The sequence below is a fragment of the Phyllostomus discolor genome, chromosome 1, assembly GCF_004126475.2.
Source record: "Phyllostomus discolor isolate MPI-MPIP mPhyDis1 chromosome 1, mPhyDis1.pri.v3, whole genome shotgun sequence".
Classification (NCBI taxonomy): Eukaryota; Metazoa; Chordata; class Mammalia; order Chiroptera; family Phyllostomidae; genus Phyllostomus; species Phyllostomus discolor.
The window spans coordinates 170,482,813-170,506,592 of NC_040903.2; the positions used below are offsets into that span (position 1 = coordinate 170,482,813).

The following is a 23,780-nucleotide window of genomic DNA, read 5'->3' on the forward strand; positions in this document are numbered from 1 at the left end:
TGGGCCTCAGGGATTGTGAGCTCCGTGGGGGAAGGGAGCATTGTTTGTAATAAGCAAATACTTACTGAGCACATACTGATTGCATCTTCTTTGAGTCAGGTACTATTTTAATTATTTCTATAATCTCTTGTAACTTTTGTATTTTCCTCGGCTATCAAATTGCAGGTGCTAAGTAAATGTGTGTTAAATTAATTTAAAGCAGAACATATATTAGTTAGATCTCTACAAAGCCACTTATGATACTTAAATGAGTCCTCTATTTGTGAAGTTCTCATACACTTCTAAAATAGCCTATGCATTTACATGATTGCTTGATATAGATTCCAACATGATAAAAAGAAACTTGTCTATTTTTAAAGGGGGAGTCTTTTTATTACTTATATAGAAGTGGGTAAGGTTCTTGGGCACAAGAAAATTCCAGCATCTCTCCTTCACTGAGACACAATAAATATGCCTTGGCTGGTGTGGCTCAGTGGACTGAGTTCTGGCCTGCAAACTGAAGGGTTCCCGGTTTGATTCCCAGTCAGGGCATATGCCTGGGCTGCCAGCCAGGTCACCAGTAGGGGGCATTTGAGAGGCAACCACACACTGATGTTTCTCTTCCTCTCTCTCCCCCTCTCTAAAAATAAATCATAAAATGTTTTAAAAAATAAAAGACACAAATAAATACATGATGGAATCATACCTAGTAGCAATATGAGTGCCGACCTGCCACTTTAGAAGATGAAGTGCAGTTAACTATAATTCAAAAGTGTTCAGTATGTGAAGGTAAGAATGGGGTAAATTCTGAGACATTGAATTTGTATTTTCTCTGTTCCCTCCACATCTCTCCAGTTTGGAAAGCCTCCTCTCCTAAACCAGCCCAGTCCCACTTTAGTTCTCTGAAGGCGATTGCAAACAGATGTAGCTCACCAGTTCAGCCTTGGTTCACTCATGGCCACAATGGAGCTCATATTCTCAGACTTCTTCACTCTAGCTCACAATTCTGCTGCCTGGTAATGCAGGCTACAGCAGAGGCAGGATTTCTCCACAATCAACATTCACCTGAAGAAAAACAAAAGGTCAACATTAAAAGCAGGTGATTGTTTGAGTGGTGTTAAACCAGGTGCTGTTAACTCACATCAGTAAGGATCTGGTCCTAATACCTACCCTAAAACTGACAGGACACCTAAAACAGCAGACAGAAGGATCCTGCCGAGGCTCTTTGTAGAACAGCAATGATGGTGTAGGATACGTTCTCCTCCATTTAACTTACTACAGTAATATCACTCTCAGAATACTCACTGTGAAAATAAGAGCAGAAACATAATGGTGTTCTCATTGCTTCCACACTGCATCACATTATGGCGTGGAGAAGTACATCCTAACTCAGCTCTCCCCCAGCTCCAACTGCCAATATAAATTTGCTTTGGGTTTCCCAGTCACACTCTGGTATGGGGCATATTGGGGAAGCAATTCAGGCCAAAAGCTTTCTGGACATCAAGAATCTTTCAAAGAGCACCACACTTTTGAGGAAAGGCAACTCAAGTGACATTTCACCGGGTCACTTAGAGGAATCACCCTTACTACAAATCAGGCTTGACCACTGCATGTTCGGGGCTTCTCCTGTCACCTTGGACGGACTGGTAAGGTGTAGGTGAGACACTTACAAATTTAGGAGTCGGTCTCTGGGCAGTGGGCAGGCCTGACCAGCTCCCACATAATCCATATGTCACACTTCGACCCAGAGTAGAGTATGGGAGAGTCAATGAGGCCAAAAAGAACGGAAACTAAAGAAGAAGAGAAACAAGGTTCTAGGAAAGCAGGTAAGGTGGGCAGTTAAGCTGGGGGCCGGGGCCGCGCCAGAGCCAGGAGCCGAGTGTCCCGTCCCAGCCGATGGTGCCGCCATGTTCCGTCCTCCCGCCCCTCAAGGTTGCTCCAGCCTGCAAGGTAGCAGCCTCCCTTCCGCGTCCCCACAGCAAAGCAGCCTTTCTTCCCACCTCGCGGCCCGCAATGCCCCTGGCCTGGGCTGCGTCCCCACTCCACACACTGTCGTGCGCGCTTCGGACAGCCCTTATTTAAAGGACGTGCCCGCGCCGCCTCGGCACAGCGTGATGACGTCACTCCGCGGCGCAGCGGGCGGGGCCTGTGCGAACGGCTAGCGCCGCGCTCCGACCCGCGCACTTTGGTTGTTCAGCGCGGAAACAGCCAGGTTGCGCTTGCTTGGCCTTTCCACCCACCCGTGGGTGGAACAGGTTGCGGGGATGCTTGTTGTTCGAGAACGTCCTCCACCTCAATGATAAATTGGAAGAGGGTCGGTGACAAGTATAGTACTGGAAAGACCCCAACAGATGAATTTTTTGACCTTAGCTCACGATTTTGACTTCCCTAACCTGACGCCTCTTCAGTAAAATTAACAGACATACTTAGTAGGTTTTTTAAAAGGATTCAATAGAATAAGTGATGAACTGTGCTCAGCACAGTACCTGGCACATAGTAGCTCTCCACTCCATCCCTATTACGGTTTAGAGGTCAGTTTCCACCAGTGGCCTGAGTGGCTCTCACATTAGTCTTTTTTTTTCTTTCCTCCCCTCATCCATTAAGGAAAGATCTATTGAGCACTTGTAATGTGTGCTTTGCGCTGGGTACACTTAGGACTAAGACCAGATAGTGGGTTTTCCAAGAGCTTTTGATCATTGAGAATCTAAGACATTCACATTAAGTGATTATAAAACAAAATAGGAAGTGTTAAGTTATGTAAGAGGTATGTGGAAGAGATTGTGTGAGTACAGAGAGGCAGAGAAGGCAGCTTTGAATAGCTAAAGACATGTATTGAGTACTTATATGTCCGTTACCACATCGGCCACTTAACATGTCAGCTCATTTGAAGAATTTGAAATATGAAGATGATGGGAAAGAACATTCTAAACAGAAACCAGCACAAGGAGTTACATAAACGTATTGCATGAACAGAATCCAGTTTGTGTGCTATTAGGAAAGTTTGTTCTAAATTTTAGGATGATTCATGGTGTTTAAAATAAGTTAACATAAAAATAATGCTGATGTTAAAAACCTCCTTTGAATATAAGGACCTTAGGTAGCTTCTTTTGCCTGGAATGCAAGGTTTATGAAGAGTAGTAAAAAAGAGTTTGGAGAAACAGGTTGGGACTAGACCACAGAAGATTTTATAAGCCAGACTATGGATTTTGACTTTACTGTATAAGAAATAGAATGCTGGCAGGAGAGGGGAGCTTATAAGCAGAGGAATGACACAATCAGATCTTCTGTGTTTCAGGAAAGTTTATCTGGCAAGGTAGTGAATCAGTTGTAAGGAAGAGGCTGGATAGGAGACGGTGCTTGAGAATCCCCGCAGATCAACTTGTAGAATGCTTGGCACTACGCCAGTAGTATTTCTTATTAGGTGAGTGATATTGATGGCCTGTCCTAGGATGGACATGGAGATAAGGCAATGTAGCAGTTAATATGTTGGGAACTATCTCATAAAGCATCGAGTCACAGTCAGAGAGAGTTGGGTGTCCTGTCCTAGTCTTCAACAACTGGTCAAGGCCCACTCCAGAATTGTTTAAGCATTCATGCAGCTGGGATGCACCAGCCTACAGTAGTGTGCTATCGTGACATCACCAGATAAGGCCTGTGTTGAGATTCTAGATTAGCATCAAGCAGTCTTCTCTGGTTTGGTGTATCTTGAGTTCCGGTGGTTGTAAGATAGCACAGAGATTCAGAGTTTTTACAGCTAGAAGGAACTTTGGAGATTATCTAGTCCAACCCTTTCGTTTTCCTGATAAGGAAACTGAGGCCCAGATTGTCAAATGACCTTTCCAACATTACATGATTAGTGTGATAAATCTGATTCTAAAAATCAGGTCAGGGAAAACAATGTGGGAATCGACTGTGGGAGTGGGGGGCGGGGGGGGGGCAGTGGGCAGGGGGCTGGGCAGAGGAGGGCAAAGGGGGAAAAATTGGGACAACTCAAATAGAATAATAATGAAAAATTTTAAAAATAAAGCTTAAAAAATAAAAATCAGGTCTCATAATTTAACCATTAGAATGTATTAAATATATGCATCTTTTTCCCCCTATATGCTCTGCTTTGTAAACCAGAAGCAATTTAGTGAAAAGAACATGGATTTTGGGAGTCCAGCATATATGGGCTTGATCTGTTTTCTGCTTATAGGCAGTGGGGCTCTAGAACACGTTGTGTTTACTCTTCGAGCCCAAGTAGAGGAGACAGTAATAGCTCACCTACAGGATTGTAGTGAGGATTAGAAGTAACATGAAAATGAGTAAATAGGCAAAAAAAAGTAATATGCAAAGAGTAAATGTTCAACAAATAGTAGCTATTAGTATATACTTTTCTGCTCTCCTCAAACCGACAACACAGTGGACATGGCATTGAAAGCAAGTGATTATAATAAAAATAAGAAACGATACACACACATAGAAGATTTCATGGGAACAGAATGAGGAAGGAACTCATTTTGATGACTGGGACACTTTAGAGGCTATTTTGGAGAAGCTTGATTTACATTGGGTCTTGGAGGATGAGTAGGAGTTTGCTGAGTAGAGAACAGACTGCATTTTCAGGTGTGAAAAATCACAGAAGTGTGAAACAGCATGTTCTGGGGAAGGTGAAAAGTTACCGCCTTACTGTGTATGTGTGGAGCAGAGGGAATAAAGCTCATTAAGGAGAGGGGCTAGAGGGGGTCTTCATGCCATGCTAGAGAATTTGAGCTTTTGGACTTTATTCTTGGTGATGAGAAAACCTGTGTGTGTGTGTGTGTGTGTGTGAGAGAGAGAGAGAGAGAGCGCTTTAGTGAGGTGTGTAGGTAGGTAGTAAACCTATTGCAAACCATTTTAGATGTGCTATTCAGTGATTTTTTAGTAAGTGTGGGGGAGTTTTGGAGTTTTGCAACTGTTAACATTACCAAATTTAGAACATTTCCATTACCCTGGAAAATCATTTGTGTCCATTTTCAGTCAATCCTTCTCACCTTCAACCCCTTTTCTGAACATTTCATAGAAATCAAATGATATAATATGTAGTCTTTTGCACCTGGATTCTTTTTCTTAGCAGAATATTTTTGAGGATCATCCACATTATAACAGGTATTAGGTTTTGTAGCTGAATAGTAGCCCAATTATGGAAATGCCTCATTTTGTTTATCCATTTGACAGTTGATGAACCATAAGGTAGCTTCCACCTTTGGGCTATTACGAGCAATGTTGCTGTGAGCATTTGTGTACAAGTCTTTGTGAACTTTGTGTTTTCATTTCTCTTGGGTAGACACCCAGGAGTGGAATTGTTGGGTTGTGTGATAAATATTTGTTTAATTCTTCAAGACACTGCCAAACTATTTTCCAAAGTGATTGTACTGTTTTATTCTTTGGAATTTTAAGCAGAAAAAAGATTTGGTTTTCTATTTCTGCTAAACTGAGAAACAAGCAAACCCAGAAGTTGAATGAGAAGCCAATTTCAGTTTGAAAGAATTTATAACAGTAGGTACTTGTTTCGAGCACGTAAAATGTTTCATCAGACCAAAATTTCAAAAAGGATGCTTTAAACTGCAAGCACCTTGCTAAGTGAAGTTATCATAAGTGTTACTAGGTTTGTATCTCTTCTCGTGAACTAAGCCAAGACGGAGAAATGTGCAAGGCCATCTGCATTGCAGCACATCAGTCATTAGCCTCCCCAGCACATGAGCATGGGCTGGTCTTCCGAGACCTGGCATGGAAAGCAGGCCTGCTTTGCACCGGTCCGTTTGATCCAAATGCACATTAGAATTAGAAGTCTAGTTTTGAGGGGCTTGATTGATCTTGACCTATGAAATAAAGCTTAGTAGTAACAGCAGCCACCAAGACATGTGGTCAGGTCTTACTCACTAGTCTATGATTATTTCTTCGGCTTTGTCTCCAAGACATTCATAATAACTTGACACTTGTTTTCTTTATCTAATTATCCCATAAGATCACTACAGACAGAACTTGAAGATGTCCCTTTCATACTACTGTTTAAGTACCCGTCTTGAAGTGCAGCAAACTAATCCATGAAGGAAAGCTGAGTGTAAACCACTGTTTTTATCAGAAGGAACTCAGGGATGAGCTTGGCCAAAGGCCTAGAGGAAACCGATTTCATATTTTGATCTCCAATATTTCCATTAACTCTCAATTTCCCGAGATACTGGAAGGTGGTGAATATTCATACTTATATGGAATTTGACAGTCCACATATATTTCCCATGCATGTCATTCTTCCTCTTCTGTGGGGTAGCTGGAAATAAAAGCAGGATTAGGGACTATTTAGTACACAGGAAAATTTGGGGGATCAATTCAAACATTTATTTTACTGAGTGCATGAGACCCTTAGGTATTGTAGTGTGTGTATGTGCGTGTGTAGGAAAAGGCAGGCATAGTTGCCTTTATTTCAACTTCAAAATATTTTATTTGAATGTCCTTGACAGTACTTTAAAATAATTTGTGGTGAGGTTTTTGTATTGTTATAAGAGTGTGATACTTAGCTGATGTTAAATTTATTGGTTCACTCCTATCTAATCTACTCAAGAGGAGGGGTGGGGCTGGAGGGGGGCAATGCTAGCCCAGGGAAAGTCAGATTTTTAGTCTCTCGCATCATTAAAGCCTTCACCAGCATTTATGATGTTACATTTTAATGATTTCTAAAGCAGAGATGACCATGCATGGTGTGCATTCAGGACTTCTCCCCTCCCACACTCAGGGCAGATATCACCGATCAGTCCTGGCACCCTTCTCCGTTGACACAGAAAGTAGCCTCAGAAGCCTCTATCAATCAATAGATGTTAGCTCGCAAGTTAAAACTTCTTTCTTTGCCTTCTCTGATCAAAAGGGTAGTTTTATCCTTGCACATATTTTTCCCTCTGCAAAATGGAAATAACATTTTTTTAAGTCCTATACTATAGACCAGTGCTCTCAAATGTGAGTAGGCAAACCAATCACCTGGGGAATCTTGTAAAAATGCAGATTCTGTTTTAGTAGTTCTGGGTGGTACTTTGGATTCTGCATTTCTAATAAGGTCAAGGTGATGGGTGATACCACTGCTACTGGTCTGCAGACCACACTTTGAGTCCTTGTCTCTGTTAAAGACAAGATATAAGCTAGAAAATCATGTAAAATAAAAAAAAAACAAGGAAGACAAAAAACAAGGCAAGTGTTCCATTAGAAGCTGAAGTTTTATTATAGGATAACAGTACATAAAGCACATCTAAAATTGATGTGTTCAATGCACTTTTAATAAAGGTAATGTAATATTAAAGGTACAGTTTCTAAGTACAATATAACAACATTCATATTAGAATGAAAATCGGAGTATTTAAAAGACAACATTAAATCTCTCTTTTTTTACAGCTTGTATTTACAAAATGAATCAAAATATTTTTTTTTAAATTCAGGACACAATAAAATAACAAACAGCTGGAAATAAGCAGACTACTGTAAGAGTGAATTGAAAAGAAAACCCAATGATGTGAAAAGTTGGATGATCCTCCAATAAAGATCATTAGCAAAGTTTTAGTACAATACTATTTTTAGGATACCCATAAATGGCTTGCATTTTTAGTGTGGCAGAAAAGGAGTTTTTACATACTGTACACAGAACAGACAGATATATTTATAGGTACAGTATTACTGTTTCCAAACTTGCATGTATATTTACAAAAGGCTGAGTTTGTTACTCACAGAGTTTTGTGAAATTTGTGTGCTTAATCCTCAAGACCTACACACAATTAGAATCAGCATTTCATGTGGTCTTTTTAAATGTGTATTTAATACTTGGTTGTAGGAGACAGTGTTAACCATAAGGCTTGACACACTTTATAAATTTACTGTAACAACCCAGAAAAAGAGTTTGAATTGGGGCACATGTTGTCATTTAACAATTATCAAATGCTGACGTGCTGGCCACTGTGCAGACACAAAGAAATACAATCTCTATCTTCAGGAAGCTTAGGATACTGAATGGTGCTTAAAAAAAGTTTCCCTCTCTTTCTAAGCAAAGCAATAAGGAATGACATGATTTGTGTGAAAAGAGATTTCTCCCTAAACTGTAGCCAATTCACTTTAAAAGGTTAACTATTAGCATTAGCTTTCATTAACCACATGATTACATTTATAATTAAGGTAATAGCAACTCTTCCATAAAAATGGAAAATGTCTAAATTGTGGGTAAATACGCAGTGCATGGAAGCCAATAACCATGGCTTGAGAATTTATCACCTTCGATTACAAAAAGTGCAGTAAACAGAAACATTTGCTCTATATTTATAAATTGCTCAAAAATCTCTGCTAAAGATCTTACAAATTCAGTAATATTACAGAACAATTCTAATCAATATTTAATAAGGTTAACTACATCCTTAGTTAGATATTTGATATACTTGGATTTTTAACAGTGCCAATAGGTCTTGGGAGAATAGGTGAAGGAGTTTAACTAAGCTCGTTATAAATGACTTTTAAAATGAAGGTCCTTCACTCAGTTCATGGAACTGGCTGAGGTCATATTAGCGCAGAACATCCTTCGCTGAATCTGCTTTATGGCCCATGTTCTGCCACGACAGTGGATGTCTTCGGACTTCTCACGGCTCAGGTAGGAGGGAGAAGGTGGCCATCAAGCCACCAAAGATATTTTATATAAATGCCTATTATCTACAATAGGAGCTAAGTACACAACCCTGTCAGATGTCAATAATATAATTCCTTAGTAAGAAAAAAAAAGGCATTACTCCATTAAACTAGAGTGTTTCTTTAGGATCTTGAAGGCCTGGCAAATTATTTTTCAGCTCAGGAGATACGGTATAAAGCCATGTAGCAAACATAAAGTAATTGCTAATAAGTTTTCATGTATCCATATTTATAAACAAATTCACCCTATAGATGTCAAATATCCATACTAAGGAAGTAATTTTATCCTAATTAAATACACTCTAGAATAATTTATATAATGATATTATGTATTTAAAGAGAAAAGCATGTCCCAAATCCAGCACTCTGATACAGCTGCCAGTTGGGCACAGGTAGAGATATATATATATATGTATATATATACAAATATATAGTTATACTCAGTGAAATTAACAAGACCCAAGGTGGTATTGTCTAGGAATAAAAGGGTTTTTTTCTTTTTGTTCACAAAAGTAACTTATCTAGCACCACACATCAGAAAAACACAAAAATAGCACACTCTAGTTCTAAACAGCTATGTCTAAAATAGATTATATAGTAAAACCAGTATTATACAGCATATTGTGGATTTGATAAACAGATAAATATTTGCACTGAGTAGGCTGTTTATAATATAACATCTTCTTATCTATACAGATTGAGAGCCAAAAAGTTAACTGTATAGAGATGTGCAGAACGACATTAAATATTATGACTCAAAAGCAGGGATGAAGGTAAATTTGAAAGAAGAGTAAGAGAGAAAATGTTTACAGGCCATTACAAGTTCTTAAGTTAATAGTAAATAAGGAATCAATTGCTCGAGTTGAAGAAAGCAGTAAACAAGAGATTGCATTTACATGCAGATGTCTAAAATTTGTATTTTTTACGTCTATACACAAAAGTCATTTGTTTTATTGCTTGACATTCAGTTATGGCTAGATATTTAACCTATTTTTTTTTTGTACTTTGGAAACAAGAATATTGTTAAAGGTGCCATAAAAATGGACAACATTGAAAACGGTTTGCAAATAAACCACCTAACACTGCAGTTCTTTATACATATTAAAAGCCTTGTCTGGGGTTTGTCATATGTTAAATATATTTAAACTGGGAAAATATGTTGTAGCTTGAAGCCTCCCATTGGCCCAAACATCCAATACAAAAACACATCTCCACAAAAGGAGCAGGCAGACAATACAGGTACATTTAAAGAAGCAGCCAGCTAATGTCCTAATGTTTAAAATTTACCACTGTTTTATGTGAGATTTGAAACCATTGTGGTAAGAAGAGAATTTTAGATTCAGGAAGGTGAGTACAGTACATACAGATTTTGTGTGTGTGTGAAATCACATTCACTATATGCTCAAGAATTATCTGCATTTACATACGCAATCTGTTCAATGATGACCATTTCTACAAACAGTATTCCTCCACCTGAAGTAATAATGAATGAGAAAGGAATCACACAGGAACAATGGGAAGAATTTAGTTGCTCTTAGAGGATAGCATAATTGCATGTGCAGCTTGTCTAAGCTGAGGCCAAGCTATCTTTCATTAGTTCTTAGAAGAAAAATAGAAGAAGTGTGATACTGCTAACGTGGTAAACATACTAAATGTAAACAGCAAACACAGATTCTCTAGGCATCCATTTAAAATATTCATATTTACTCTCTTAACACAAGACTCCATTTCATGTTTCACTGCTGGAAAAATGTTTTTATTTGGATTGACTATTTTGTCATTCATTTATGAATGAATGAATGAATGAGGTTATTGCTCTAAGTTCTGAGGGTCTGTTTAAACATGAAGATCTCCTCCTCCACCTCCCCATCTACAAAGTATCCTTGGTATAAAACCAGGCTTTGAGATTATTTTTAAAATTTTCTGAGTGTCTAACAATACTGATTTCACCTACACTAACAAACAAGCAAACGGACTCAGAAGGGAAACCAATTGCTTGGTAAAGGCATTGCTTGTTCACCTTACCTCTTAAGAACAGACAATCATAGGAAGGCCCCTTTAATGAAATCTGGTGGAACCTCTTTATAATACTAGTGTTTACGGACAGAATGAAGACTTGTGTTATAGACTATTAGCAATGGATCAAGATTTACTGTTGCAATTGCCTTTCTGGGCACATGATCTGATTTAGAGTAGAAAGCTGTTTTTATGGGTTCTGCTGTGTCATCCCTTTATAAATAAGAAGTGGCAATCAAATGTTATAATATGTAAAACTGTCAGTAATGTGTATTCATATATGGATATGTGTGTATGTATATGTATACATATGAGATATTTCTGCCTATTTCCATAGTTGTTATTATTAAAAACAGCAGGGTAAAGGCTTTTTTTTTTTCATCTAAATGACATAAAAAGTTTTCCCAGATTATACTCTTGTGTGGTCCTAAGAAAGTACGAGAAGCTTTCTCTGAATGTGTATTCCAAGTGTGAAATGGAAGAATCAAAGCCAACAATTACACTGAGGTTGACTGACTTTATGAAAAGTATTGGAACATGGTTAACAAATCTGTATTTCAAAAATGGAAAACATGACCCAAAAAGCTGGCTCATGTTATTGTTACCAGGTGGGTAACAGATTAAAAACTATAAACATGAAAATAGGAGAATTGTGTTACATAAAGGAATTTTTTTGGCTTGCTTCCTAAGGAGAATACAGTGAAAACAATAGTTGTTTGCTGACATTAAAAATTACATGTTGTAGGCTCTGTCTGGTGTGGTTCAGTGGATTGAGCATGGGCTGCAAACCAAAGGGTCGCCAGTTCAGTTCCTAGTAGGATGCGTGCCTGAGTTGTGGGTCCAGTAGTGGGTGCGTGAGAGGCAACCACACATTGATATTTCTCTCCCTCTCTTTCTCCTTCCTTCCCTTCTCTCTAAAAATGAATAAACAAAATCTTTAACAAAAATACACGTTGTATCTTTTACCTGTCTCACTCCATCAATAGGCAGGTCCCTCATCTCCTTTGGTTTAAATTTTTTTATCCATATTATGTAGAACTGGAAGTAGTTTTTAGCATATAATGCTATAAATATATCATGAATATTTTAATTATTTGAGAAATGATGAATGGTATATGCAGGGCTGTACTTTGAACGATGCTCTCTGTTGGTATGTGACCAACATTTATCTTTTGAACATACTGGCGTAACTTTCTACTGGCGTAGCTCTAGAAGCCATTCAGTGTTTTTAAGCACACAACACACTGAAGAACACCTAAGTTCCAAACTCAAAAAAATGAGATGATAGTGAAGTTTATACACACATGCAGTTAGTTCTATACAGTTCACTTGTGCCTTGGAGGGATAGTATTATCATCATGATTAATAATAAAAAACACAATTTGTCCCAGTAGTACTGGCCACCCTGTTTGAAGAGTTTTAGAAGATCCCTGAGCACATTGTTTCTGACTCTTAACCCCAACTCCAAATGATAGGGCTTCTATCGTTGATACCAAGATGGATTGTCATTCACAGTAAGTCAATCATAAGGTGCTTATTTACCCTTTTTTTTTCACCAATCAGCACAAAGAACTGTCAGAAAATAACTTTTTATTATTAGTATCTTTAAAATAATAGCACTGGAAGGACACATGATTTAAACAATCAATGTTTGAGAAACAGTGGCTTTAGGATTATTATCTGGCTGCCCCTCAACAATAACAAGTGATTCAGTCGACATTCCTTAGCCAAAAACAAAAGGAAAAAATAACATCAACAACAACTGTACAAATATGTATTTTTCCCTGAGGGATCCAGGTACACCCGCAAGTGCTCTATGTACATATTGCACTAGAGAGGAATGAAGAACATGTGCAAAAAAGCAACGATGAGAGAAGCTTACATCCTACTTAAACCTTTTCATTAAAGATTCTACTAGGTTGTTTTGCATTCTGGAATGTCGGAACACAAACAGCTATTCCTTAGTCTAAAACTAAAAACACATATTTCTACTATGGCACATTCAATGAAATAAAAAGTTTTCCAAAGACAGATAGACAAATTCCATCAAGAAAATAATACAAAGTTTGTTTGTTTGTATTTTTTTTTAGAAAATTACATTACTTTCTTTCTTTGTTTCACATTACAAAATCTTTTTTTTTCTTTACACAAATCACATGTTATTGCAGGAATATTTCAAGTGCCATCAAATATTTATAGAAGGGTTAAAAAAATAGAAGTCTCTCTAAAGTGGTCCAGACAAGGCTTTGTATAGAATAAATCTTTTTTCCCCATCTTCTAGTTTTGATTTAAGTATTTTGAATACATTTTCTTTTACATTGACACTTAGTAGCCTAGAAGCGGTCCGACACACACACATCATACACAAAACCCACACACACACACATTCCCTCCTCACTTGACCCTCAGCCCACCCCTATACGCTCACAGACATCTGGGTATCCACACTATAAAGAACAACCAAACTTAGAAGCAGTGTCTTAAGTCATGTTTTCTTTAAGTTAGGAAGGGTGAATTAGGATGCTGAAGACTTTCAAAAAAAATCCATAGCTTTAACGTAAACTAGGATGCAGAATGCTTTAAAAAAATCCACAGCTTTAACACAATTTGCAACTGTCCAAAAAAGCACTTTCATCTGCACTTTTGATTGCATTGTGACCAAGGCCAGTTCCTTCACGACAAACTACAACCATTTGGACACCACTAGAACTGAAGTTCATTCAGGCTTTGTGCAAAAGCCTCGTTTCCTCACTGGCAAACATTGTACATAAGGCCTTACAGCAACCAGGATGACAATGCGATTCCAGTATTTAAAAGACTATCAGGCATTCAAGTTTAGGGAACTTTATAAGAACTAGTCAGAATAATTGTTCCATATCATCAAATATTTTGTATCATCCCACAGATGTTTTCTATAATAAAGAAGAAAATAAAAATGCAAAGTTTTTCACACCATTGTCTATACCTCATTTTTTTTCCACCTGAATTTACTGTTTAACTTCATATCCCAACTTTGATCCAAATAGCAGTGAGTTGTTCTCTTATCTCATGGAGCATGCCTCTACTACTCTGTTCCTACACCCTCCAGGTGCTTTGCTCTTAAAGTCCCCACGCTGCTTTTCTTTCAGGAAGACCTAGTAGCAGCATCATGCCAATGTATCCTGGTTTACTTGGAAAGCAGTGTCACCATGGAGTGGCTATTACTGTGATTAGATCATCTCTCTCTTTCTCTCTCTCTTTTTGTTTTGCATTAGGTGCATGCAAAATCCTTTCTGGGAAAAGGAATTTCTTTCAAGTTCAACATTAAGTGCTCTCTCACCCTTAGAGAAGTTCAATTAACTCGTATCATTTCATAAATGGACACTGGAATTAGGTTTAGTTGCTCTTTAATGCACTAGCACCTGAGGCTGGTCATATTCAGAAAGCTTTGGTTAAAAAGAAGTTAATATACTTTATTAAAATTTAGTGAATCAGAACGATAAAAAACAGAAAACAAAACCAAACCAAGTAAAAATACACCATTCCCCCCAGAGGAGAAACAATAGGAAAAACATGGACAAATAAATAACTACACTTGGTACTTTTTTCAGAGTATAAATACTATTGATTTTTAAAGGAACTATGCTTATTTAAATTAAAAATTTGATTTAACCCTTCCTGCCCAAATATAAATACTATATGCTTATAGTTAACCTCTCTATATAAACACTTATAAAGTTTTATATGCTTGTAAGAAATTTAAGTAAATAATACTCTTGTCTTCTATTTATGGTTAAACCCTTACTATATTTTTGAAAAAATTTTTAGATGTTATTTAGGCTTCATACACACTTCTGTGTGAATGATTGCTTCTCCCTTTCCAAGTCAGCAGAGTTTAAAACAGTGAAGGGTTCTGTGAAGCCTGAGCTGTGACCCGGCACATCAGGAGCCACAGTCCCCACAGAAGACTCAGGAGGGACCCTGGTGGTGAAGGAGACACTGTCTCCACTATAAAGGGCCGCTTGGACACTCCCACCTTTTTGCTGTGGGAGGATGTTCCCTTTTCTGAACAAACGTGGTCATTGATGTCAGACCAGAAGTTTGACTCCTGCCCTGAGGGGGACTGAAATCACCCTCTAAATGCCTCCATTCCCAAAGGTCACTTGTTTTTAAAATATGCACACTTGTACATCAGACAGCTCTTTCTCCCTTCCCCCATTGGGAATTACATTTAAAAACCCACAAAATTTAAAATAAACCCTCACTATTTCTCACCTGAACACCAAAGCCAAATAATCTAAATATTTAGTAAAATAAATTACAGTCCACAGTTTTCTAGTGACAATAAATACAAAAGTAAATGTTTGCAGCAAGCACTGACTAATCACTTAAAAGGCTTAAAATACTTAATATTTAAATAACAGAAACTGGTTCGACATGGTATTCCTCCCCGACCCTCCCATTCATTGCATTCATTGTCTATGAAATATAGAGAGCAACATTCTAGAACAATAGCATCTAGAGGCAGCTAATCTAGAAATAGTTCACTCTGAGATAAACTCTTCGGGCTCCTAGATTATACCAAGAACATAAACATTCACAACATGAATGCCTCATGTCCTCACATGGGGAGTGTACGTTTGCTCCACATAGAATCTTTGGATCCTTCTTATTATAAAAGCTAGATTCTAATACAATATTCTGCTTTCTGATTTGTTCTCAAAGCATGTGAATTCCAACTTGAGACTGAGCCTAGATAACTACTGAATTGTATAAAACGAGCCTCCCCTCCCCTGCCTCCTTGAGGTGGCATTTCAAAAAGCTTTTTAAAAATAATGTGCATGATAGAATAAGTCCACAGCACCAATCCATCATTCAACTTTGTATGAAGCATAAACACATCTATCCTTAAACTTACCCAAATGCAAAGTGTAATTTAGGGAGAGTTTCATTTCTAATTCCAAATTCACATGTAAAAAAAAATAATCCAACATTGTGATTTCTAGATATGACCAGCCAGTCCCTTAAAAGTAATTTTGTAAACAGCAGCATAAATACCTCCCGACGTACCTTCCAAGCCTTTTCAGTTAAACTTGTGTTTCTGGTGCACATGCGACACGACAGTGAACACGCTAGCATTTAATTTAAAGAAAAAGGTGCAAAATGAAAGTGCCTTATCAATTCAACAGGAAAAGCTACACCAGTAACTACATTTTATATTAATTAAAACAATATATAAACAATATCTCTTTTAGCTATATATAGTCTTCATGCCCATTTACCCTGTAATATATTATAATGCTATTGTTGCTAGTGCTATGGACCCTTTTCGTGCCGTCCTGCTGACTGGCAATAATCGGTGAAAAAAATAAAAACTTCCTTCATGAAACAAAGAGCAAAGTTGTGCAAAGTAATGCTGCAACCTCCGCTATGCACACCAGTCACCGATTATTGCTGGACTCTCTTAGTACTAACAGACTGGTGACTCTGTAGAAAGTCTGTGGGCAGTGAGCTACAAGAAAAGGAAATCCTCCAACTTTAGTACCCTCCTTCTGTTGTAAACAGAGGTCAACGATCAAGAAGTCGAGACAGAAAAGGGTCCATATCTGTAGGCATAATGGAAATCATATGCATGAGAAAAACAAGTTCAACTTTTATTTGTTTTCATTGTTTCCCCTCCTTTGCCTGACCCCGATCACCAAAAGGTGTGCAGTGTGTTGGCGCTCCAGGTCTGTGCAGGGCCATATAAAGTGTCTTGGTTAATATTTTTTGTTTGCTTTTCAGGTTTGTACTTCAGACATTCTAGAAGTGCTTAGGTGATACGTTTACCCATCAATTTGCATTGCTGGCTCAAATTCTGAAGTGAACAACTCCTTGTATAATGGAGGAAAATGAAGTCGCACAATGTCTGGATATATTGCTTTAAATGCCATTAGCTTTTCTGTATGTCGTCCGCATAAGGCTCTTAATGTAGACACCTTGCATATTAACTGTAAGTGGAAGAAAGGACATGGTGTTAGGAGAGAACAGACGTGAGAACCAAAATTCAGGGGGTCTGGCTGGTCTTTACAACATGGTTTATGATGGTGAAACACACCTAAAGCAACTTAAATGTCTAGTAAGAGAGGACTGATGAAAATAAATGGTGATATACCACAGAATATCAGATACATATTCAACCCTAATGACGTTTCTTCTTGAGAAAGAGTGTGCCTAAAACAAAGCAATTCTGTGCCTAAGTCTCAGTGCAAATATGAAAGTCAGAAGGCCTGGATGGAAGTCCCAGCATCGGCCATTTACCAGCTGAAACTACTACTATGATTTCCAAAAATACTTTTTCAACTCTAAAGCACTATGCAAGCACACAATAATTAGTATTTCAACCCAGAAAAATTCCTAAGAAATGTTTTCACCAGATCATAGATTTTGACCATGTGTATAGTTAGGTACGGTTATAATCAAAGAACCTAGTGGTACCCTTGTCTTACAGTGAGAAGACCGAGAAAAGAGGGAAGCTCCTGAGCTCTCATCTTCCTTCCCATTCCTTCCCCAATCTTTCATTCAATGTGTGCAAAATCATAAACAAGGCAGCAACTAAGCCCCAATTTCCCCTTCCTGACTTAACCTAGCTATCAGTAGTAAATATGAGAAAATAAACAAGGAAAAAACCCCCGAAACCTTTCAAATCGCCACTTTGAACAATAGGACACAACGAATAATCTAAGAAAGGGCTGCTTTTTTCTAAGGCCAAATACATAGTCCTGGCTCTAGCACTGAAGAACATTAGCATGTTTTAAATTGACATCCTAGTTATGCTATTATTGGAAAAGATGGTAACTAGCAAAAATGAAAGTTTATGCTTTGAATACAGGGGAGTAATGGGAAATTGGTGAAGAAAATACAAAAGTCATTTACTGTTGACTGATGAATTTAATGGAAACAGAACTAATATTAGAATGTATGGTTATCCTAGTTAATTGGTTTAGTACCTCATAACTTTCTCTTTCAAAATTCAAAGACTGTCTAATTTCTATCAATGAAGACCATTAGCTCTGCTTTGTGTTCAACTTCAATGGAATAGGAAGAGGGTTTCCAGAACGTGTTAATGCTTTAAAAAATTCTACTATTTCCCTATTGTAGGGCACTTTATAACCAATGATAATGAATAGAATTTAACCTGAATTTTAGCCCCATCGAACTTTTGAAATAGACCTGTTTCTTTCCTTCCAGCAGCCTGTTGCTTACTGATACTGCTGGGGGCTGGTCAGATGACGTACTAGGGCACTGGCAGCGTGATGTGTGGCCAGGGGTATTTCGGGCCATTGCCAGCTGGAAACCTTTAGCTCTCACCTTTGTTAGTATTCCATCTTCTCGGTGATTCTTCTGTAGGACGTGCTGAAGAGCTAGCTGAATCTTCTGTTGCAGCTTTTCAATTTTTACCTTTTCCTGCAGCCATGAGCGATCTGCACATGAAAGGTGATATTTCTTAGTGTTCCTCCAACATGATGTCAGAAACCCCAACTCCCCGACTCTTACACCCAGAGTACTAAACCACAAGGCAGAGTTAGAAACTAACAGGCCAGTCTCATTCTTCTTTCAAAATTTGCTCCTGAAGGAGTAGAACACTACTCTATACAGTTACAAAGGGTATTAAACTGTTCTATTTTTACTGATACTTAAAGGAAGGGAGGGTCCTGTCCTTCCAAAAGGATAGCCATTTCAATCTAAGGCCATACATGTATAAGTGCAATGAAATCACTGTGGCCTCTTAAGCCTTTCTAAGAATAATATTTCTGAATGAAATATTTATATCAATCCTGCTAGTCTTTCTGGAAAATTTGAAAATAACCTTTTAATCCAAGGCAACTAAAATTGTCAACTGAATTCCACATGACTTAAAAGTTCATAATTTAGGGTAAAGTCTTTATGTGTAAGAATTTCAAGTAGGTCCTAGCTGGGTTAGGTCCTCAGTAGGTCCTCAGTTGGTTAGAGTGTTGCCCCCATACACCAAAGGTGTGGGTTTGATCCCTGGTCAGGGCACATACAAGAAGCAACTAATGAATGCATAAATAAGTGGAACAACAAAGTGATGTTTCTCTCTCTCTCAAAATCAATAAATAAAAAATAAAAATAAAGAAAATAATTCTGAGTAGAAGATTGTAAATTAGCAAAACTGATGATCTCCAAGAGGCAGGACTAATTGAAAACATGGATTAAACTGAGAGAAACTTGTGAATGATATCCAAGTAGATTTCAGGAAAAAGTTGGATCTCTTAAAAACCATGTCGTCTTGGAGATTGGTATTAAGAAGGGAAACCTGACTCTACTGTAGCATCTCTCTTGGTATCTGGAGGTGACTTAAGGACTGGGTTTTACTTAATTCTCATTTCTTAAGATTTTAGCAGAACAGCATGAGGTCTTTTTAAAAGGGCACATTCACGTGTGTGTGGGGAGGTTGTTGCTTGAAGAAATTAAAAATAGATTGAATAAGTGGGACAGCCTCTCTTGCTAGCCTCCCAATATTCTAAAAGTTATGGAGCTGGTAAAAATTCTTTACCTGGACAATTTTTAAATCACTTTATTTTTATTTGGTTATCTTACCTGCTGACATCAGTACAAATGCAGAAAATAATGCAATTTCATCTTCAGTCAGGTGCATAGAACATAAACTCTTTCCAAATTCAAATACAAAGCTAATAAAGTCTTCGCAACCTGCCAAAATTAAAATGAAGATTGTTTAGGATTTTGGCTATTATCCTAGTAGAAAAAAACATGGAAGCAAGTGAAGAGGGATCTAGTCGTAGAAGATGAGAGAGGACATTGATAACATTTCTACAGTTCAATTGTTTGAAATCTTCAAAGGAAAATCTGTTTAGCCAAGGTCACCATCCCTGCCCTCCCCATCCCTGTCATTATATCACCATCATTCAAAATAATGAGGGTGAGCTTTTGCTGGGTGGTTAGTATGTTAGGAACTGATCCAAGAGATTTCTTTGGGTTTCCTACACTTCACAGCAGCCCTGTGAAGAAGGCATTTTTAATAGCCCCGTTTTAGAGGTGAAGAAGCAGACTTGGAGAAAATGGTCATGCACGTAGGGTCATCACACAGGTAGGAAGCGACATCCTGGGTGTCAGAGTCAGGCTGCCCAACTTTGGGGCCCACACTCTCCTTCGCCAGCAGAGTCAGCAGCACACCCTAAGTGAAATGTTAAGCTCACTCATTCTGGTGTTTGGCTCTATTTCATCTAAAACAGCCTTAAGAAATACTAACCAATGACATATTATTGTGGGGCAAAATCATTGTAACTATTACAGAACTGAAAACACAGAACGTGAAAGTCCCGTAAAATAATAATCCATCCCCAAAGACTGGTTAGGTTTGGTGTCTACTCTTTCAGATTTTCACATTATTTATATACAGGGCAAAATTATATGGGGCAAAAATGGTTTTACAGTTTGCATGGAACATAATACAATAATCAATAAAAAATAATACAAGAATAAACTCTGTGTTTCATAAATCTATTTTTGCCCCACCTTGTAATTTAAATGGAAATGCGCTATACTATACTTGAGTATACATACCTTGTCATGTTACTATTTTAAAAGTCACATAACATATTTTAGATACTGTCCCATTGTTCTTAATGACTGTATTCCGCTTTATTTACATTATAGATATCCAATATAATTTATAAAGTATGTGTCAATTTCACTTATAAGGTAGCAATACTTTCTCTGATACCCACATTCAATTCTCATTAATGCGTGTTCTCTGAGGAGTTAGGAAGGGCAGACCTTTGGCTCTTTGCTTCAGTTTATGTATTAGATCGCACCCTGTAGTGTATCTGAATAACATACCCCCTGCCTACCTGGTTCTTAAAATCTGGAAGGATATATAATATGAATTTCTTCAATTACCAACTACATAAAATGAAACTTTAGACCTTTACATGTAATATAGACAAAAGGCATCTGAGGAATATAACTTTTCTGTAGTGTCTAGCTATAAAGCAAAAAAATAGGTATAAAATTATTGAATTATTTCCAAATACCCAGTTTCCATTTTGTTCAGTAAGAGCTTTCATCCAGCTCCCATCTGTTCATATAATTGTGACTTAAAGACAAAACGCCAAGAGACTTCCTTACCTAAGGATTTGAAGACATCGGGGCAAGCGTATTTCCCATCAAAGTACACGGTGTTATTCTGCGAGTCGAAGGCACGGCACATCCTGATAAACACCACCTCTAGGGAACCTGAGCAAAGGCAGAATGGCTTGGATTACTCCATCCTGGTGAGTTCATTCCAAAGGCACTAACGTAGACACCCACTTCTGAGTCCCCGCACTGGGTGTTGTTTAGCTGGTGGGCTCTCAGTGCCCTTAGCTCTCTATCTAAAAGGGCAAAGTTCACTGGTGTAATTCAACACCTGTGCTGAATGAAACTAAGGCCTGCTTTACTGAAGAAAGGACTGATTTACAAATGACTTCTTTGTCACTCTTCTGTCTTACAATACAAAGTCTCGGAGTTGCTAGTCAAATATTTATTCATATATAATAAAACAAACAAAAAAAGCCAGGGCTGTCTCTCTGAGGTCCCACATTTTCTTCCTAACAGCTTATTGGAACCTCCTGAGGACCTGGAAGGTAGAAACAAAACACAGGTGATGGTAAAATTAGGGAATGCACGTGTCCTTCAAATTAATCTTTTCACCCAGGGGAGAAGCAGAATGGAGGGAATGTTTCCTGCAAATAGCTGAAATGCCTTTAGAAAGAACGCAAGTCTCTGCTAAGAGAAACCGGGACTATCATCGTCGGAGAAAAACTGTTCCCGACACCTTCCTTACCAAGCATTTCTTTAATAGGTGGGTGAAAGCAGGTTAGGAAGAGATCTCAACATTCACTTGCAAAGCACATACCTGCTTTGAGAAGCACAATTTGATCGTTTTGACACAGTTCCATAAATCCATCAATGCGTTTGGCAAACTCCACCACATACTGTATAGCTTCTGTGATTTTGATGGCACACAATTGCCACATCACCTCCCGCTGCTGTTAAAGAGGGAGACACATTAACATACACAGCTAGCCATGCTCTTGGCTCAATTGGTTTAACTGAGCCTCTTTTGTAAAATCCTTCTTTGGAAATGGACCGAAAAAAAAAAAAAAAAGGGCTAGAGGATTCCAAAATAAACAGTTGGCCAGTTATTTGGGATATAATTAATGATAGCTTCCAAGTCCTTTCTCATTTCCTCCAATTCCTTCCTGACCTCTTTGGGGGCAGAGGGGCAGGGGAAGATGTTATGAGCATGCTGTTGTAGAAGATAAAATCGCATGGCACAGCTTTAACCCTGGGCCATGGAGAATAGAAAGCAGGATCTTCTTTTTAGCAATTACAATATTTTTTGCCTTGAGGAATTTAACACCATTTTACTGGGGGAAGGGAAAAGAGGGGGAGTCGGTTACATTTATTGTGTATCTGTTATGAGCTAGGTGCTTTATGACATCCTTGTCTTGTTTCACTTTCACAAGAACATTTTCCCGTTTTCCATAAATGGACACAAATAGACACGAACACTCATGGACGTTTCGCAGAGAACAGGCATCAGAGCTGGGATTCAGATCCTAGCATCCCGGACTCTGAATCCCATTCCGTACACTTGGCGGCTGCTTCTGCTTTCCTGCAGCAGTGTGAGTCTTCGGCCGCTGGCATATCTCGAAGGCAAACAAAGTGTGTGTTGCTACTCCCCAACCTGTTTAAATTATTTTTATATACCCACTCTCTAATTTAGTGACAGGGTGACCTGGGGCTGCGGTGTTGCTCACCTGTTCCCCCAGTGTCTGGGAATGAACAATTATTAACCTAGATGGATGTGGGAAACCAGGGACACAGCCTCTTCTCGGCATTTTTATAAAGACGCACCTGCCGTATACACTTACCTGGAAAGAATTACTCTTGAAACATTAGTCTTGAAAATTTTTAAATTACTCTTGAGACATTAAGACTGTTTCCACCAGTACGATGGGGTGGAAGAGACACTGAGTGAGGGGCAGGAGCTGCGGTCTAGTGCTGACGTCTGCTCTCCCAGCCACATGCCCACGTGGCTTCCTCCTCTGTGAAGTGAAGGGCAGCCTTGGCCTAGATAAAGTCTACGGTCCTTCCTAAGCCTGAATTTCTCCAAATACCAGGTGGGAACAACAGCATTTTCTTTACCCAAAGGGAGAGTGGATAATTAAAAGTTCCCCTTTTCCAGTCCCACTCTCCCATTTTGGTGGCTTGTTGATCAGAGTTTTACAGAAATAAGTCAGGTAGCAACACCGGTCAGCCTCACACTGCTAGGTGCAGACTGGAGTTACAGTCATAGATTCCAAACCTTTCTGTGTACACGCTCCCTAAACTCCTTTTTCTAAACCTCTGGAAACATGAGGCTGAGATTACTATTTTACATGACTTCCTGACCTTGAAATCTGCCATTATGATATTGGGACAAATCCCAACTAATTGAGGCTTATGGAAACTGCTTCGTTTAGCCCCCTATTGACAAATGATAGGAGACGTGTGTACAGTTACAGGCACAGCAGCATTTGCTGGCTATTGCTGAAACTTCACACACTGGCATCTCAGTAAGACAATGATGCCTCAAGTACATAATGAGTTCTGGAAGGAAGAATTTTAAACAGAAACTTGATAGCTGATGAAAGGCATTCGTTCTTTGGTCTGCTGGTAGTCTTGATCAAATCACCTGCATGAACAACCTTCCCACTGTTCCCTCCACCCTTGATAAAATTCTTCAGAGTGTACCTTGTTTTGATAGTTCTCAATCTCCTCCTGCAGAAAAGTCTGCCACGTTATCTGCTGGAGCTCTTCTCTCAAGTATTGGCAAGTTTCCAGGTGTGATTTAGATATATTCTGTGCGAGGTGTTCTAAGGAGAAAACAGGAGATCACAACATGAAAAGTCAAGTTCTACTTCAGGCAATCAGTGTTTTCCCCTACGTGATATTTGCTGTAAAGAAGTAACAAATAAAAAGCATCATGCTGAACCAGTTTTCATTATCTTTATAATGAATAGTTTCAAATACAGAATTTGAAACTATTCTATATTTTGGAACATGAGGATGAAGGACAGGCAAAGCCA

General features: G+C 38.5%; 2 protein-coding genes across 8 annotated transcripts in view; both read right to left on the reverse strand.

The window, feature by feature from the left end:
- ICE2 (interactor of little elongation complex ELL subunit 2) overlaps positions 1-2,081 on the reverse strand; it is a 62,305-nt gene extending 60,224 nt beyond the window's left edge. For 2 of the 5 annotated variants that reach the window (XM_036034281.1, XM_036034266.1), the window contains exons 1-3: positions 1,980-2,081; positions 1,150-1,283; positions 913-1,044 (exon numbers count right to left, since the gene is read on the reverse strand). In XM_036034281.1, coding sequence (XP_035890174.1) covers positions 913-953 — 41 coding nt within the window. In that variant the 5' untranslated portion in view covers positions 954-1,044; positions 1,150-1,283; positions 1,980-2,081. Of the gene's footprint in view, positions 1-912; positions 1,045-1,149; positions 1,284-1,979 lie in introns of those variants that run through there. The other 3 variants (XM_036034276.1, XM_036034268.1, XM_036034286.1) reach the window with 3 other exon arrangements.
- An 8,165-nt stretch (positions 2,082-10,246) lies between these two features.
- Positions 10,247-23,780, reverse strand: part of RORA (RAR related orphan receptor A) — a 701,886-nt gene continuing 688,352 nt past the window's right edge. For 2 of the 3 annotated variants that reach the window (XM_028508335.2, XM_028508334.2), the window contains 6 exons: positions 23,446-23,567; positions 21,563-21,695; positions 20,794-20,901; positions 19,246-19,356; positions 17,995-18,107; positions 10,247-16,634 (listed from right to left, as the gene is read on the reverse strand). In XM_028508335.2, the coding sequence (XP_028364136.1) occupies positions 16,470-16,634; positions 17,995-18,107; positions 19,246-19,356; positions 20,794-20,901; positions 21,563-21,695; positions 23,446-23,567 (752 nt within the window). In that variant the 3' untranslated portion in view covers positions 10,247-16,469. The remainder of the gene's footprint in view (positions 16,635-17,994; positions 18,108-19,245; positions 19,357-20,793; positions 20,902-21,562; positions 21,696-23,445; positions 23,568-23,780) is intronic. The other variant, XM_028508336.2, reaches the window with a different exon arrangement.